This window comes from Gymnoscopelus braueri (genome assembly GCF_963280865.1).
Source record: "Gymnoscopelus braueri genome assembly, chromosome: 17".
Taxonomy (NCBI): domain Eukaryota; kingdom Metazoa; phylum Chordata; class Actinopteri; order Myctophiformes; family Myctophidae; genus Gymnoscopelus; species Gymnoscopelus braueri.
This window is the reverse complement of record NC_137617.1, coordinates 40604639-40617138: the sequence shown is the minus strand read 5'-3', so window position 1 is coordinate 40617138 and position 12500 is coordinate 40604639. Positions and strand designations below refer to the sequence as shown.

Genomic DNA, 12500 nt, shown 5'->3' with positions numbered 1-12500 from the left:
GCAAATCTTTGAATACATATATTTTTGGAAACAACATTTTAAACTCAAATCTTTGCTTCTGGAGGTCCCTGGAAGACACAAATACAATGTTCGCTTTAAAGAATATGTATTCAAAGATTTGCACATATTTTCAATTTATTTGAAAAAAATAGCAGATCTACAAGCTCATAGCACGGCACTCGCGCCAAAGAAATCTAGCCAAAGAAATCAAAAAATGACACAGATGCGTTCCCAGTCTCTCCCAGTGGGTTAAGGTGCGAGAAAAACACACACAAGGGCTATAGTGTCCTGGCCCTTTAAGTAAATGTAACATGTTACTACCCGCCTCTGATGGACTGTCTCCTGGGAGTCTGCGAAAGGCTGAGTGTGTGTGTGTGTATGCAGGGGGGGGGTGAGGGGGTCATGTACATGTATGTGGAGTGGTTTTCGCTGTATGTCACTATTAAGAGAACAGAGTGAACGTGGGCGTGAAACAGCCCAGACGGAGGATGATGAGAGAGGGAGAACACATTCTAATTGTTATCCTTAAAGGAATGCTTCAACGCGTGCGCACGCACACGCGCACACACACACACACACACACACACACACTTCGACACATAGACTGGGTGGGCTGGTGGGGAAACCAGCGTCTTTTTGATTCCAGGCGGTCTCTCTACCCACTCAGCTACTGTAACTTTATTCTCATATTTTAACTCTTTCTCTCTCTCTCTCTCTCTCTCTCTCTCTCTCTCTCTCAACGCTTTAACCACTTAAAGGAGTAGTTCACCCCAAAAATTACTTATTTTCTATCAATCACACACCCCATGAAGCCTTGAATTCATGGAGATTTTTTTTGTTTTTGACGCATTCCTAAGCTAATCATTTGATACCCGGGACCATGAATTCTCCATGAATTCAAGGCTTCATGGGGTGTGTAATTGATAGAAAATAAGTCATTTTTTTGGGTGAACTACTCCTTTAAACCCTATATGGTTGACCGGAGTTCCTCAGGGCTCTATACTAGTGTGTTTTCTGTTTTCTGTTATTGTGGGGAAAGCTTTCTCTGAAAATAGACGAAAATAGACAATCAGCTTTCTCTGAAAATAGCCGATCAGCACGTCTCAACGCAGCGTGTTGTGAGCTTGTCAATCTGCTATTTTCTGCGAAAGCTTTCCCCACAATACGGATTTAACTGGATTTACATTTCCTCTTTAGGACTGGGATTCTTTTGCACTTTGTCTTTAATGCTTTTGTTTTGTGTGAAGGACTCAGGGCGACCATAGTTAGTGCATGGGTAGAGACTAGAGGCCATCTGGTAATCAGAAGGTCACCGGTTCACCTCCTATAGTCTTCCCGAAGTGTCCCTGAGCAAGGCAATTAACCCCTTAACTGCTCCCCGGGTTGCCGTTTGTGCCCAGTGCTCCTAATAGATAGGATGAGTGATAGGACAGAGGACAAATGTCACAATGTCACGTACATTTGCACACAGGTATGTGGTGTAAAGTATCTAAGTACATTTACTCATCTCAGAGGCAAATATTGTACTTTTACTCCACTACAATTATTTGGAAACTTTAGTTACTAGTTACTTTCCAGATATAAATTATGATATTATGAAACATACATTAACCACTTCAGCCCTATTCTATACATAGGCTATATGAAAGCAGTATTTTTATATTGTGGTATTGATACTTTTACTTAAGTAAAACATGTGAGTACTTTTTCCACCACTGCACATGTGGTGCACATGTATGTGCAAATGTATGACAAATACACCAAAACATCTATCTATCTATCTATCTATCTATCTATCTATAGCTATCTAGCTATCTATCTATTTATTGAATTGCCTTGTTGAATTGTGCTATACTAATAAACTTGCCTTGCCTTATTTCTAATACAAATATTAAGAATTCAACCACATATCGAATAAACCGTAATGGCAGCTGTAAATTAAGTTTTCAGAAAAATCAATACCAGCAAAAATGCTGAGACAGCCAGTATGTGAGATATGAATTTTTCTTTGCCTCTGCTGAGTCTATACTGTACTGTCGATACCACGTTCAGTTTTGAAGCGTACAGGTTTGTTTTCTTCGTTTCGTTTCGTTTCATTTCGCTTAGTTGGTATTGGAATTGATCTCCCGCTTAAACAATACAGTCTCTTATAATTCATCTCTTCAATGACTCCATTCAGTCTTCTTTTACGCAGTGGTGTAAAGTAACTAAGTACATTTACCTAACATATGAGGACATATGAGGACATATTCCACCAGACAAAGACACTATATTACATTCAATTCAATTAAATCTCTATTTCAGACCCAAGGGAGATCCATATCACAATAAAAAATATAAATAACAGAAAAAGAAATGCAATAAAAAGACCACCATGTTCAGTTTCGAACATAATAGACAAATGCGCCAATGGTTCCACAGTCTAGAGGAGAACCTGACAGAACTACTTATAGGGTTAGTTATGACAGCAATGATGTAATTTACTGACTCAGATGCCCTACACATAAATCTATACATAAGATTGCGTAGCAGGTGGGTACACCGACACTATAAAAACATCTGGCTTGCACTGGCGCTTCTTGGAACTCTCAGCAGCAGCCGCATACAGTCATTATAAACCACTGTGATTATACAATATATATATATCTATACACCATATTGTGTCTCCTAAGTATATAGGGATTATGTTGTTTATGTTCTTGTTGTGGTAATCTGGTGTGATAATCTCTGGGGATACTCAGTAATCTGTGTGGGAGGATTTCTGCCAACACAAAGTCTCATGTTTAAGCACATGAATATGACAAATCAATACAACACACTTTACTTCCAAACCACTAAGAGTGTATCCAGGAAAAAAGAAGAAGAAGGAAAACATCCCCTGAGGTTCATCGTGCTGTATTTGTGAAATACACAACCACTTAGTCAACCACTTAAAGGAGGACTTCACCCATTTTTCAACCTATCTTCATATAATTGGTCCTCACTGATGCTCATATGGCACTCAGTCTGTGTCTCATAGGAGAGCTGTGGACACTTCAGAAACCTGCCTACCAGTGACATCATCATTAGGCACATTTTCTTTTTTAAAACAAGATTTCAGATTTTTTATTTACATTTTTATTAAGGAATTGTATTGTTTAATTATTCCAGGAATAGAAAGCCTGCCGTTTCTATTAGCATGGATTCCCCATCGATGATGTCACTGGTAGGCAGGTTTCTGAACTGTGTACAGCCCTCCTCTGCGACACAGAGTGAGTAGACAAAAATTATATAAAGATAGGTTGAAAATGGGTGAAGTCGTCCTTTAACCACTTCAACCATATACTTCAACGTTGTACGTAGCATAGCTAAAATAGCCGATCTACAAGCTCACAACATATTGCAACACGCTCACAATGAGCTTGTAGATTGGCTATTTTATACAGAATAAGTATGAGCAAGTCTTTACTGCAGATGCAGCGCGCTGCATGGATTTCTACACAGAGGGCAATTCTTTCAACATAAAATGCTGCATTAAAGCTGCACTATGTAACTTTCCCCTTCTACCCCGGATTTGAACTTGGTTTCCTGCTTAAGTGCTGTCATTTTTACCATTGAGCTAATTGAGCCGACCAGCCTGCTCAGGGGATAAATGGAATCTTGACCATCAGGTCAATATCCGTGTCAGATCCTGCGTCTAGGTGAGACATGACCTTTGACACGATCTAAATGTCTCAATAGAAGAGCAGGGAGACGACAATACAGCCACCCCAATTGTATAAGTTGTATTGTATTAACATACTGTACCATAGAGATTGGACAAAATTACATTGTATTCATTAAAAAAAAGTTTGGAAAAGGCTATTCTCTTGAACGCAGCCTTCGGGTACGGCAAGGAAAGGAAGAGGCGGCATTTGCATTTCTTTCATCTTAGTAAAATGCTGAATTCATGGCCTAGAGAGAGGGCACCTTTCTACAGACGGGTGAAAGGGCAGGCGCTCAAGTCAAGCCCCCACTGACATCTACGTGGGCACGCGCCTGATTAAAATATATTTATATTCTTTTGATTTTGGAATGTCAATTATTTTGTATTTGTAGATGAGAGCTCCTCAGCTCAGCTGTATGTCATACTGTTTAGGTTTCAGCGTTCCTCAGTTCTGTGCAAATAATGTGTTCACAATGTCTATATTGTTGTGTGTGTGTGCGTGTGTGTGTGTGTGTGTGTGTGTGTGTGTGTGTGTGTGTGTGTGTGTCGTGCTGCAGTAACCAGGCGGTGAGGATGCTGGAGTGCAGGGAGAAGCCCACGCCTGACATGTTCGGAGAACTGCTCCGCAATGCCAGCAACATGGGGGACCTGCGCAACTGCCCTGTGAGTGCACACACGCACACGCACACACGCGCACACACACACACACACACACACACACAAACACACGTGACACGCACACACACACACACACACACACACACACACACACACACACACACACACACACACACACACACACACACACACACACACACACACACACACACACACACACACACACACACACACACGTGAGTCTTCACTAGTAAAAGACCACACCTCTCTACTGATGGCTAAAATGATGTATTGACACGAGAATGGAATGTGAAAATGCAGGAGAAGTGAGGGATGACATTCAGGATAGGGGTGTTGCCTTGGTCATCGTGCAAAAAAATTGAAAATCTACAAGCGACTATTTTTGATATATTTTATTATTATTTGACAATTTGGCCAATGTTAGACCAGTTTTTATTGTAGTTTGTCGATTACTTTTGATGGAGTAATGGTCTTTTTCTTTACTTTTTTTTGGTGAACTCTGCATGTCAGGAATGCGACATAAACAATTAATTCTCCATGAATTCAAGGCTTATGGGGTGTGTAATTGATAGAAAATAAGTCATTTTAGGGAAGAACGACTCCTTTAAGTTGTCAGATGGGTGGGCCGCGAACACTTTTCAAGTGGGCCCTGATCCAGAAAAAGGTCGAGAGCCGCTGTCCTAGAGAGCGAGAGAGAGAGGGGTAGAGAGCGAGAAGTGCGTTTGGTGATTGTGAAAGGGGAAATGTCTCAGGAGACGTAGAGAGGGTGAATGAGAGCATGTTCTTTTCATAAAGGATTTGTTTTGTAACCAAACGTTGCACCAATCCCTGGAAATGCATGAATTGTTGTTGTTTCCCATCCTCCGGCGGGAGTGAAATTGAGAGAAATAGAGAGAGAGCGAGAGAGAGAGAGAGAGAGAGAGAGAGAGAGAGAGAGAGATGTGTTCACTTTTGTTGCTGCAGAGCTGTGTCTGTTCTGTGGCCACATGGGAAAGTGCTGCCGGTTGAAAAGATCCAGCTTGGCGCTGTGTGCACACCCACTCCTCTCTGCCAAAGTGTCCACACAAAGAGGCTCTTCTCTGGGCACAACCAAAGCAGCTGCCCCCCCCCCCCCCCTCTCTCTCTCTCCACAGCTCCCCACTGCATCCCGGCTATCCACACCATTAGCTTATCCCATTAAGACCTGCATGAGGCCCATTCTACAAATGTCTTCTAAATCCTAACAGGGATGTTGCTATAATATTCAGTGGTGCTAAAACTTTTTCATGTCAACGATTTCTTTGGCTATTCAAAAATATACAGATATACAAGCTGAGAGTGCCGCGCTATTTTTGAAAAATAGTGAAAATGTGTGCAAATCTTTGAATATATATATTTTCTAAGCGAACATTTGTAACTTAAATCTTTGCTTCTGGGGATTCTACATATGTCTTCTAAATCCTAACAGTGTTTTGTTGCTATATCAGTGGTTCTCAAACTTTTTCATGTCAAGGACTCCCAAAATTATGTGTGTATTTTGCCACGGACCCCCATCTGAAAATATTTTGTTCCAGGGACCCCCCAGAAGCAAAGATTTGAGTTAAAAATGTTCGCTTTTAAAAAATGTTATATTCAAAGATTTGAACACATTTTATGCGCTATGAGCTTGTATATCTGCTATTTTTGAATAGCCAGAAGTATAAAAATGACACAGATGCTTTCCCGGTTCTAATGGTTTATTCATGGTGTGAATGCTGATGGCGTGCCGGTGCAGGCCACCCCGCTGCTCTCTGTTATCTTCTAGCGCTGTCAGAGTTAGTCTCTCGTCAGGACCACCCCTGAGTTTTGCTAAACAGAGTGAGGTTGTCAGGTTGTTGTTGTCAGACCCAAACACATGGAAAACGTAGGCAGTAATACTCAGGGGGAGGAAAACCCAAGTTTTATATTCCTCCAGCCCAGACAGAATAATACATGGATCAACAGGCAGGTAACAGGAACAGGCAGGATATTTGTGCAGCTCCAAATCTGTTGGACTTGAACACGTGACTCGCCAAGGAACGAACTGTGACGGCGTTATCGGGGCCCACTTGACAGCTGCTGCAGAACAGGATGTTAAGGCTGTATTATGTAAGGTTGAAACGTTGTGCAATTAAATAAAATAAGTTTTGGGAGCTTTTAAACCAGTGTGTGCGGGCATTTTACCTTCTTCTCTCGATTCTTGCCTTGATGTTCAGCACCATGGCCTAAATACAGGAACAAGATGTGCACACAATCTCATCTGTGAAAGCTGTATTATGTAACTTATTTTGCTGAATTAAATGTTATTTTGTCTAATCTGTATGGCAGAGTATGTTTAACCCATTAAGACCGGGAAAGTATCAGTGTCATTTTAGATTTCTTTGGCTATTCAAAAATAGCAGATATACAAGCTCATATTTTGGAAAAATCATGAATTTTGCTTAAATCTTAATTACATTTATTATATTTGTAACTAAAATCTTTGCTTCTGGGGATCCCTGGAACAAAATATTCTGAGATGGGGGTCAGCGTTTTTCAGAAAACTGTTTTGACAAACTGACATTTGTAGAATCGTATCTCAGGCCTTAATGGGTTAATACGATGCAATGTGAGAGTGCGGTCTAGCCGACACCAACTCGGGACTCCTGAATCGCTGCCCTTCACACCCTCCTGTCTAGCTAACATCAGGGTCTTGAGCTCTGCAGTGTTGTTAGCTCCACTGTCGTGCCGCGGTGCATCTATGTAGGTGGTACGCCTCTTGCCTTTCCTGGCTGTGCCCTGGGTTGGCTCCCACAGTCAGTGTCAGTTTGCTTGCCACTATAGTTCCTGACCGCACGCAGTGCCCTGCCAGCCTCATCCTCCTCTCTCTGACCTTGTGTGTGACCCGTGGTATAGGCCCCCGTAGAGGACCACGTTTGGTTTCTGATGTGCCCATGTGGCACCTAGTGCCATTCATAGCATCTTGTGTAGACTCCATCCAGGGCCCTTTCCTGTTGTGCTGTGAGGGTCCATGTCCCCATACAGCAGTACTGACTTGATTCTTTGACATACTCCCTGTATGTCAAAGAATCAAGTCAGTAATGTCAGTGTAAAGATTTAAGAACTGGAGTGATATTTGTAAGGTAACAAATTAACGAAAATTTAAATTGAAAAAACATTTTTGTTAACTGAACTAAATAAAAACTACAATAAAAAAAATGAACGATAACTAAATGAAACTGTATTGTGTGTTCACAAAACTAACTAAAACAAACTGAAATTGTAGACAAAATGCCCTTAGTTTTCGTTTGTGGATGGTGGATAGTTTTTATTACTAAATACTTACCTTTTCAATCCAGCACCTGACAAATAACCCAAAGTATAAAAAAACTAAAACTAACACTAAAACTAATAAAACTAACTATAAGACTATTAGCATTTTCAAAAATTAAAACTAATAAAAACTAGCAAATCGGCTGAATTGGAAAAAAACAATATAACGAACTAAAACTAAACTAAAATGAAACATCCAAAACTATTATAACCTTTATTGCAACTGAGAACTGTAAATGTTAAGCTAATAATACACAGTAAAATCCTCAGTGTTGATTTATGCATTATGCAACTCAGAAAGTCCACAATGAACCAGATGAACCCATCACTCTCAGAGTGTATGTTGTTGTGTAACAGATAGCGTGTGTGTGTGTGTGTGCGTGTGCGTGTACTGTTGAACCCATACTGTGATTGTCCCTTTCAGGGAACTGACAACCAGGCGTTGGCAGAATACCTTCCTGCCTTCTCTGCTGCCAGCGCACGGCAGCCCTCTGCCCACAAAGACACAATTTATGCATGTGTGTGTGTGTGTGTGTGTGTGTGTGTGTGTGTGTGTGTGTGTGTGTGTGTGTGTGTGTGTGTGTGTGTGTGTGTGTGTGTGTGTGTGTGTGTGTGTGTGTGTGTGTGTGTGTTGTGTGTTTGATTGTGTATTCTGGCAGAGTGTATGGTTGCCAGGGTGTTCTCAGGCTGTTTCCGTGCCCCTCTGCCAGCCCTGGATGTGTGTGTGTGTGTGTGTGTGTGTGTGTGTGTGTGTGTGTGTGTGTGTGTGTGTGTGTGTGTGTGTGTGTGTGTGTGTTGGAGGAAGTGTGCGTGCATGCAGGTAGGTTTGCGTGCTTGCGTGTATGCTTGTGTGTGTGTGTGTGTGTGTGTGTGTGTGTGTGTGTGTGTGTGTGTGTGTGTGTGTGTGTGTGTGTGTGTGTGTGTGTACATGCACCAGCTCTGCGGAGGGTCATGACTCAAAGGAAGGATTCGGAACACATGGTTCTGAACTTAACAGAAGGCCCAAGGGACAAACACAGCACACTGCCCCCCCCCCAACCCCCCCCCCCTCTCTCTCTCTCTCTCTCTCTCTCTCTCTCTCTCTGTCTGTCAGTACATGTGTCTCTATCCTCTTTCATGGTCTGTTCTTTCCTCCTGGCTTTTATCTCAGTGTCGTAGATGTCACACTGTGCAGGTTTATGTGACAGTGCATGCTTGTCTGTGAATGTGTCCGTGCGTGCATGTGTGTGTGTCCGTGTGTCCGTGTGTGTCCGTGTGTGTGTGTGTACGTGCGTGTGCGCTCTGTCAAACGGAGGCAGGGTTTTAGCAATGTCACACTCTGTGCCTCAATGGCACAGGATGAAAAACCCTGTTTGATCACACTCGTCTCTCTCCCTCCATCCCTCCTCTTTCTCTCCGTCTATCCTCCTCCCTGCCTCCTGTCTGTTCTCCTTGCCTCCATCCGTCCTATAGCTGTCTTCTCCTCTCCTCCCACGGCCTCCCACTCTTTCCTTACCATCCATCACTCTTGCCTCCATCTATTCCCCCCTGCCCCCGCTCTCTCCTCTCCTCTCCTCTCCTCTCCTCTCCTCTCCTCTCCTCTCCTCTTCATCCCTCGCTTCCTCCCCTCCATCTTCTTACCTTCCTCCATCCCTTTCCTTCTTTCTTCACCCTGTCTATCTCTCTCCCTCTCCCTCTTTCTACCCCCCCCCTCTCTCTCTTTCACGTTTTTGGCATGTGAAAACCTGTTTATATTGCCAAAGCAAAAGTGGAACAAAACGATCAAAATGTACAATTAAAAGGGAATAAAGAAATTATGTAAACAGAGCTGTGTTGCATCGCAACTTAGAGAAAACGATCACACAAAACCATAAGAATTGTGCATTTGCTGTCAGAAATAGTAGGAAAGGTTAGCTGGGATAAACTTTTGAAACAAATGGCAGCTACAGTATATTTATTTATTTAGGAAAAGTGTGTACATCCTACCACGTAGTTTCACCTTAATACGGAACCAATGTCTGGTGATGTTTTTTTTGCAAGCCATTAACAATATGAAACAGATATTTTTTTTATTGAAGTATCCTGTATGAAAGTCAGTTTTTCCTAGAATGAAAATGTCAAATTGAAACGGTGTCTTCACCTTAAAAACAGCTTCCAATGCCTTGTGTATTTCTGTCCAGAAATATGTCCCAGAATATGTGCCAGTGGCTGGCATTCTAGTTACCAGTTACCACACAGTCTCCAACACTTTTGCGTCCTCTCCTGCAAAATGTGTCTTCTGCTTTGGGGTAATAAAAAACCTAATTAGGCATTTCCAAATTCTCTCCATGAGTGTGAGTTGGTACATTTCCACTGGGAGTCAAAACAACCGTTCCATTACTCAAAGTTAGCTACAGTATATTTCAATGTCTCTCTCTCTCTCTCTCCCTCTCTCTCTCTCTGTCTCTCTATCAGAGTAACTGTGGGGAGATGCTGCGTATCCGTCGGGTGTTGATGAACTCTCCAGAGATCGTGAGCATCGGTCTGGTGTGGGACTCGGACCACTCAGACCTGGCCGAGGACGTCATCCACAGCCTGGGCACCTGCCTCCGACTGGGCGACGTAAGGAACCATATGATAAAATATGTTCTAATATATATATATTTTTTTTTTTCTAAATGTTTTGAATATAAGGCAAAGTATTAAAAGAGTAGTTCACCCAAAACATTTCTTATTTTCTATTGTCGGCAAGCAGCGAGATATATGCACCATCTAATTTTGTCATATGGCCTAACATGCCCTATAGGTGTATCGATAAGAGTATTGATTAAGTTATGACCTGATGCCTTATCAAATTTCCCAAGTAGGGAAACTTGTCGTCGGATAACACTATCAGTTACACACCCTATGAAGCATTTAATTCATGGAGATTCTTTGTTTTTGTCGCATTCCTAAGCCAATAATTTGATTACTGGCGGAAAGATGCTAATGTATCCGGTAGGAGACTCAAAGGAGACCACCGGTCATCAAATTACTGGCTTAGGAATGCGACAAAAAAAATCTCCATGAATTCAATGCTTCATGGGGTTTGTAATTGATAGAACATAAGTCATTTTTTGGGTGAACTATTCATTTAAGTAGTGCTAAAGTGGTTAGAACAAACAAATCGACATTAAAAAGCAATACTACTACTACTAATAATAATGAAAATAATAATTCCATTCGATTAAAAGTACTGTATGTTTTAAGAAGCATCACGGTCACCCTTTGTCTTCAGCCGTGACTCTGAGTACCGCACATGGCTCACGAGGGGTTAATAACTCCCAAAATGTAATTAGGAGCCAGACCATGATTATGAAGTGCCTTAAAGGTAATCAGTAAAATCTGACAATTAATCCTAAAACAGGCATGGCAACCAGCGAAGGGGATTTAAAGACACAGTGCTGGGATTTTGGCACTTGTTCGTTGCTGTCGGGCAGAAACCTTGTACCTCCATAATTCAACTTTCTTTAATGTTTTTTTTGTTAATTAATGCCCCTACTTCGTCATACTCAAGTATCACACGAAAGTAGCAGAAATAGTCGATCTACAAGCTCAAAACGCGGCGCGAATGCGACGCGTTTTGAGCTTGAAGATCGGCTATTTTTGCTGTTGTTTTTATTGGAATCCTGAAAAGGATTTGGACATTATATGAGATTTACTGGTTTTGGACATATGAGGTTTCCACCCGACAGCAACAAGGAAAACCTATAGTACAATCACTGTCACACAGAGACTCAAACAGACATGCAAATAGACTGCATGAGTGAGTATGCAGGCATACAAATATGATGTACACACACACATGCACACGCACATGCATACACATACACATTAGCTGTAAACAAGCGGAAATTCACGCTAGGAGACACACACAAAGACCATCTAACAGCCTGGAAGCCTGGATATAATCATACATTTATTTAACACATGCTGCATGGATGCAATGCCTGTCGATCACAACGCCATCACCCCATATCACACCTCTCTCTCTCTCTCTCTCTCTCTCTCTCTCTCTCACACACACACACACACACACACACACACACACACACACACACACACACACACACACACACACACACACACACACACACACACACACACACACACACACACACACACACACACACACACACACACACACACACACACACACACACACCCCCACACACACACACACACACACACTTGTAATTCTACACTTGAGAGGACATCAGCATTTTAGGACGGTCATTTGATGAATGCTGTTTTGACGAGTTTTTTTTGTGTGCAATAATTAACCCCCGTAATGCTAAGGCCAAAAATAGGCGATCTTACAATACCCCATCACAACGCTTCGTGAACATGTTGTGAGCTTGTAGATCAGCTATTTTCAGGTGCACGACAGCGACACTCAACTAAGTGCAAATCAGGCATAACTCCACCCGTAACCGCTAAACCTAACCACTAAATGTCTAATCCTTGACCCTTAAAGGGATAGTTCACCCTCAAAATGACCTTTTTTTCTATCGATTAGTAATAGTCACCCCATGGAGACTTGAATTCATTGATATTTTTTTGTTTTTGTTGCATTCCTAAGCCAATAATTTGATGACCGGCAGCGGTTCCGGAACCTACCGCCTACCGGTTCGCTAGTCATCAAGTTATTTGGCTTAGGAATGCGACAAAAACAAAACAATATCCATGAATTCAAGTGTCCATGGGGTGACTAATCGAAAATAAACCCCCTTGTGAGGACCAGGAAAAAGGTCCCCACAAGGTCTTATTTCTGTACTTCAGAATAATAGAAGTGGGTGAAAGTTTTTGTGTGCAAGCTCCATCTTTTTTTTGTGTGTTCAACAAGAAGAGAAAAAGAAAAGAAAAGATG

General features: G+C 41.9%; 1 protein-coding gene across 1 annotated transcript in view; it reads left to right on the top strand.

The window, feature by feature from the left end:
* Positions 1-12500, top strand: part of LOC308105144 (ubiquitin carboxyl-terminal hydrolase 54-like) — a gene marked incomplete at its 5' end in the record, with an annotated part of 76490 nt that overhangs the window by 24578 nt on the left and 39412 nt on the right. Inside the window, 2 exon segments of the mRNA XM_080455776.1 lie at positions 4243-4348; positions 10067-10213. Of these exon segments, the coding sequence (XP_080311902.1) occupies positions 4243-4348; positions 10067-10213 (253 nt within the window).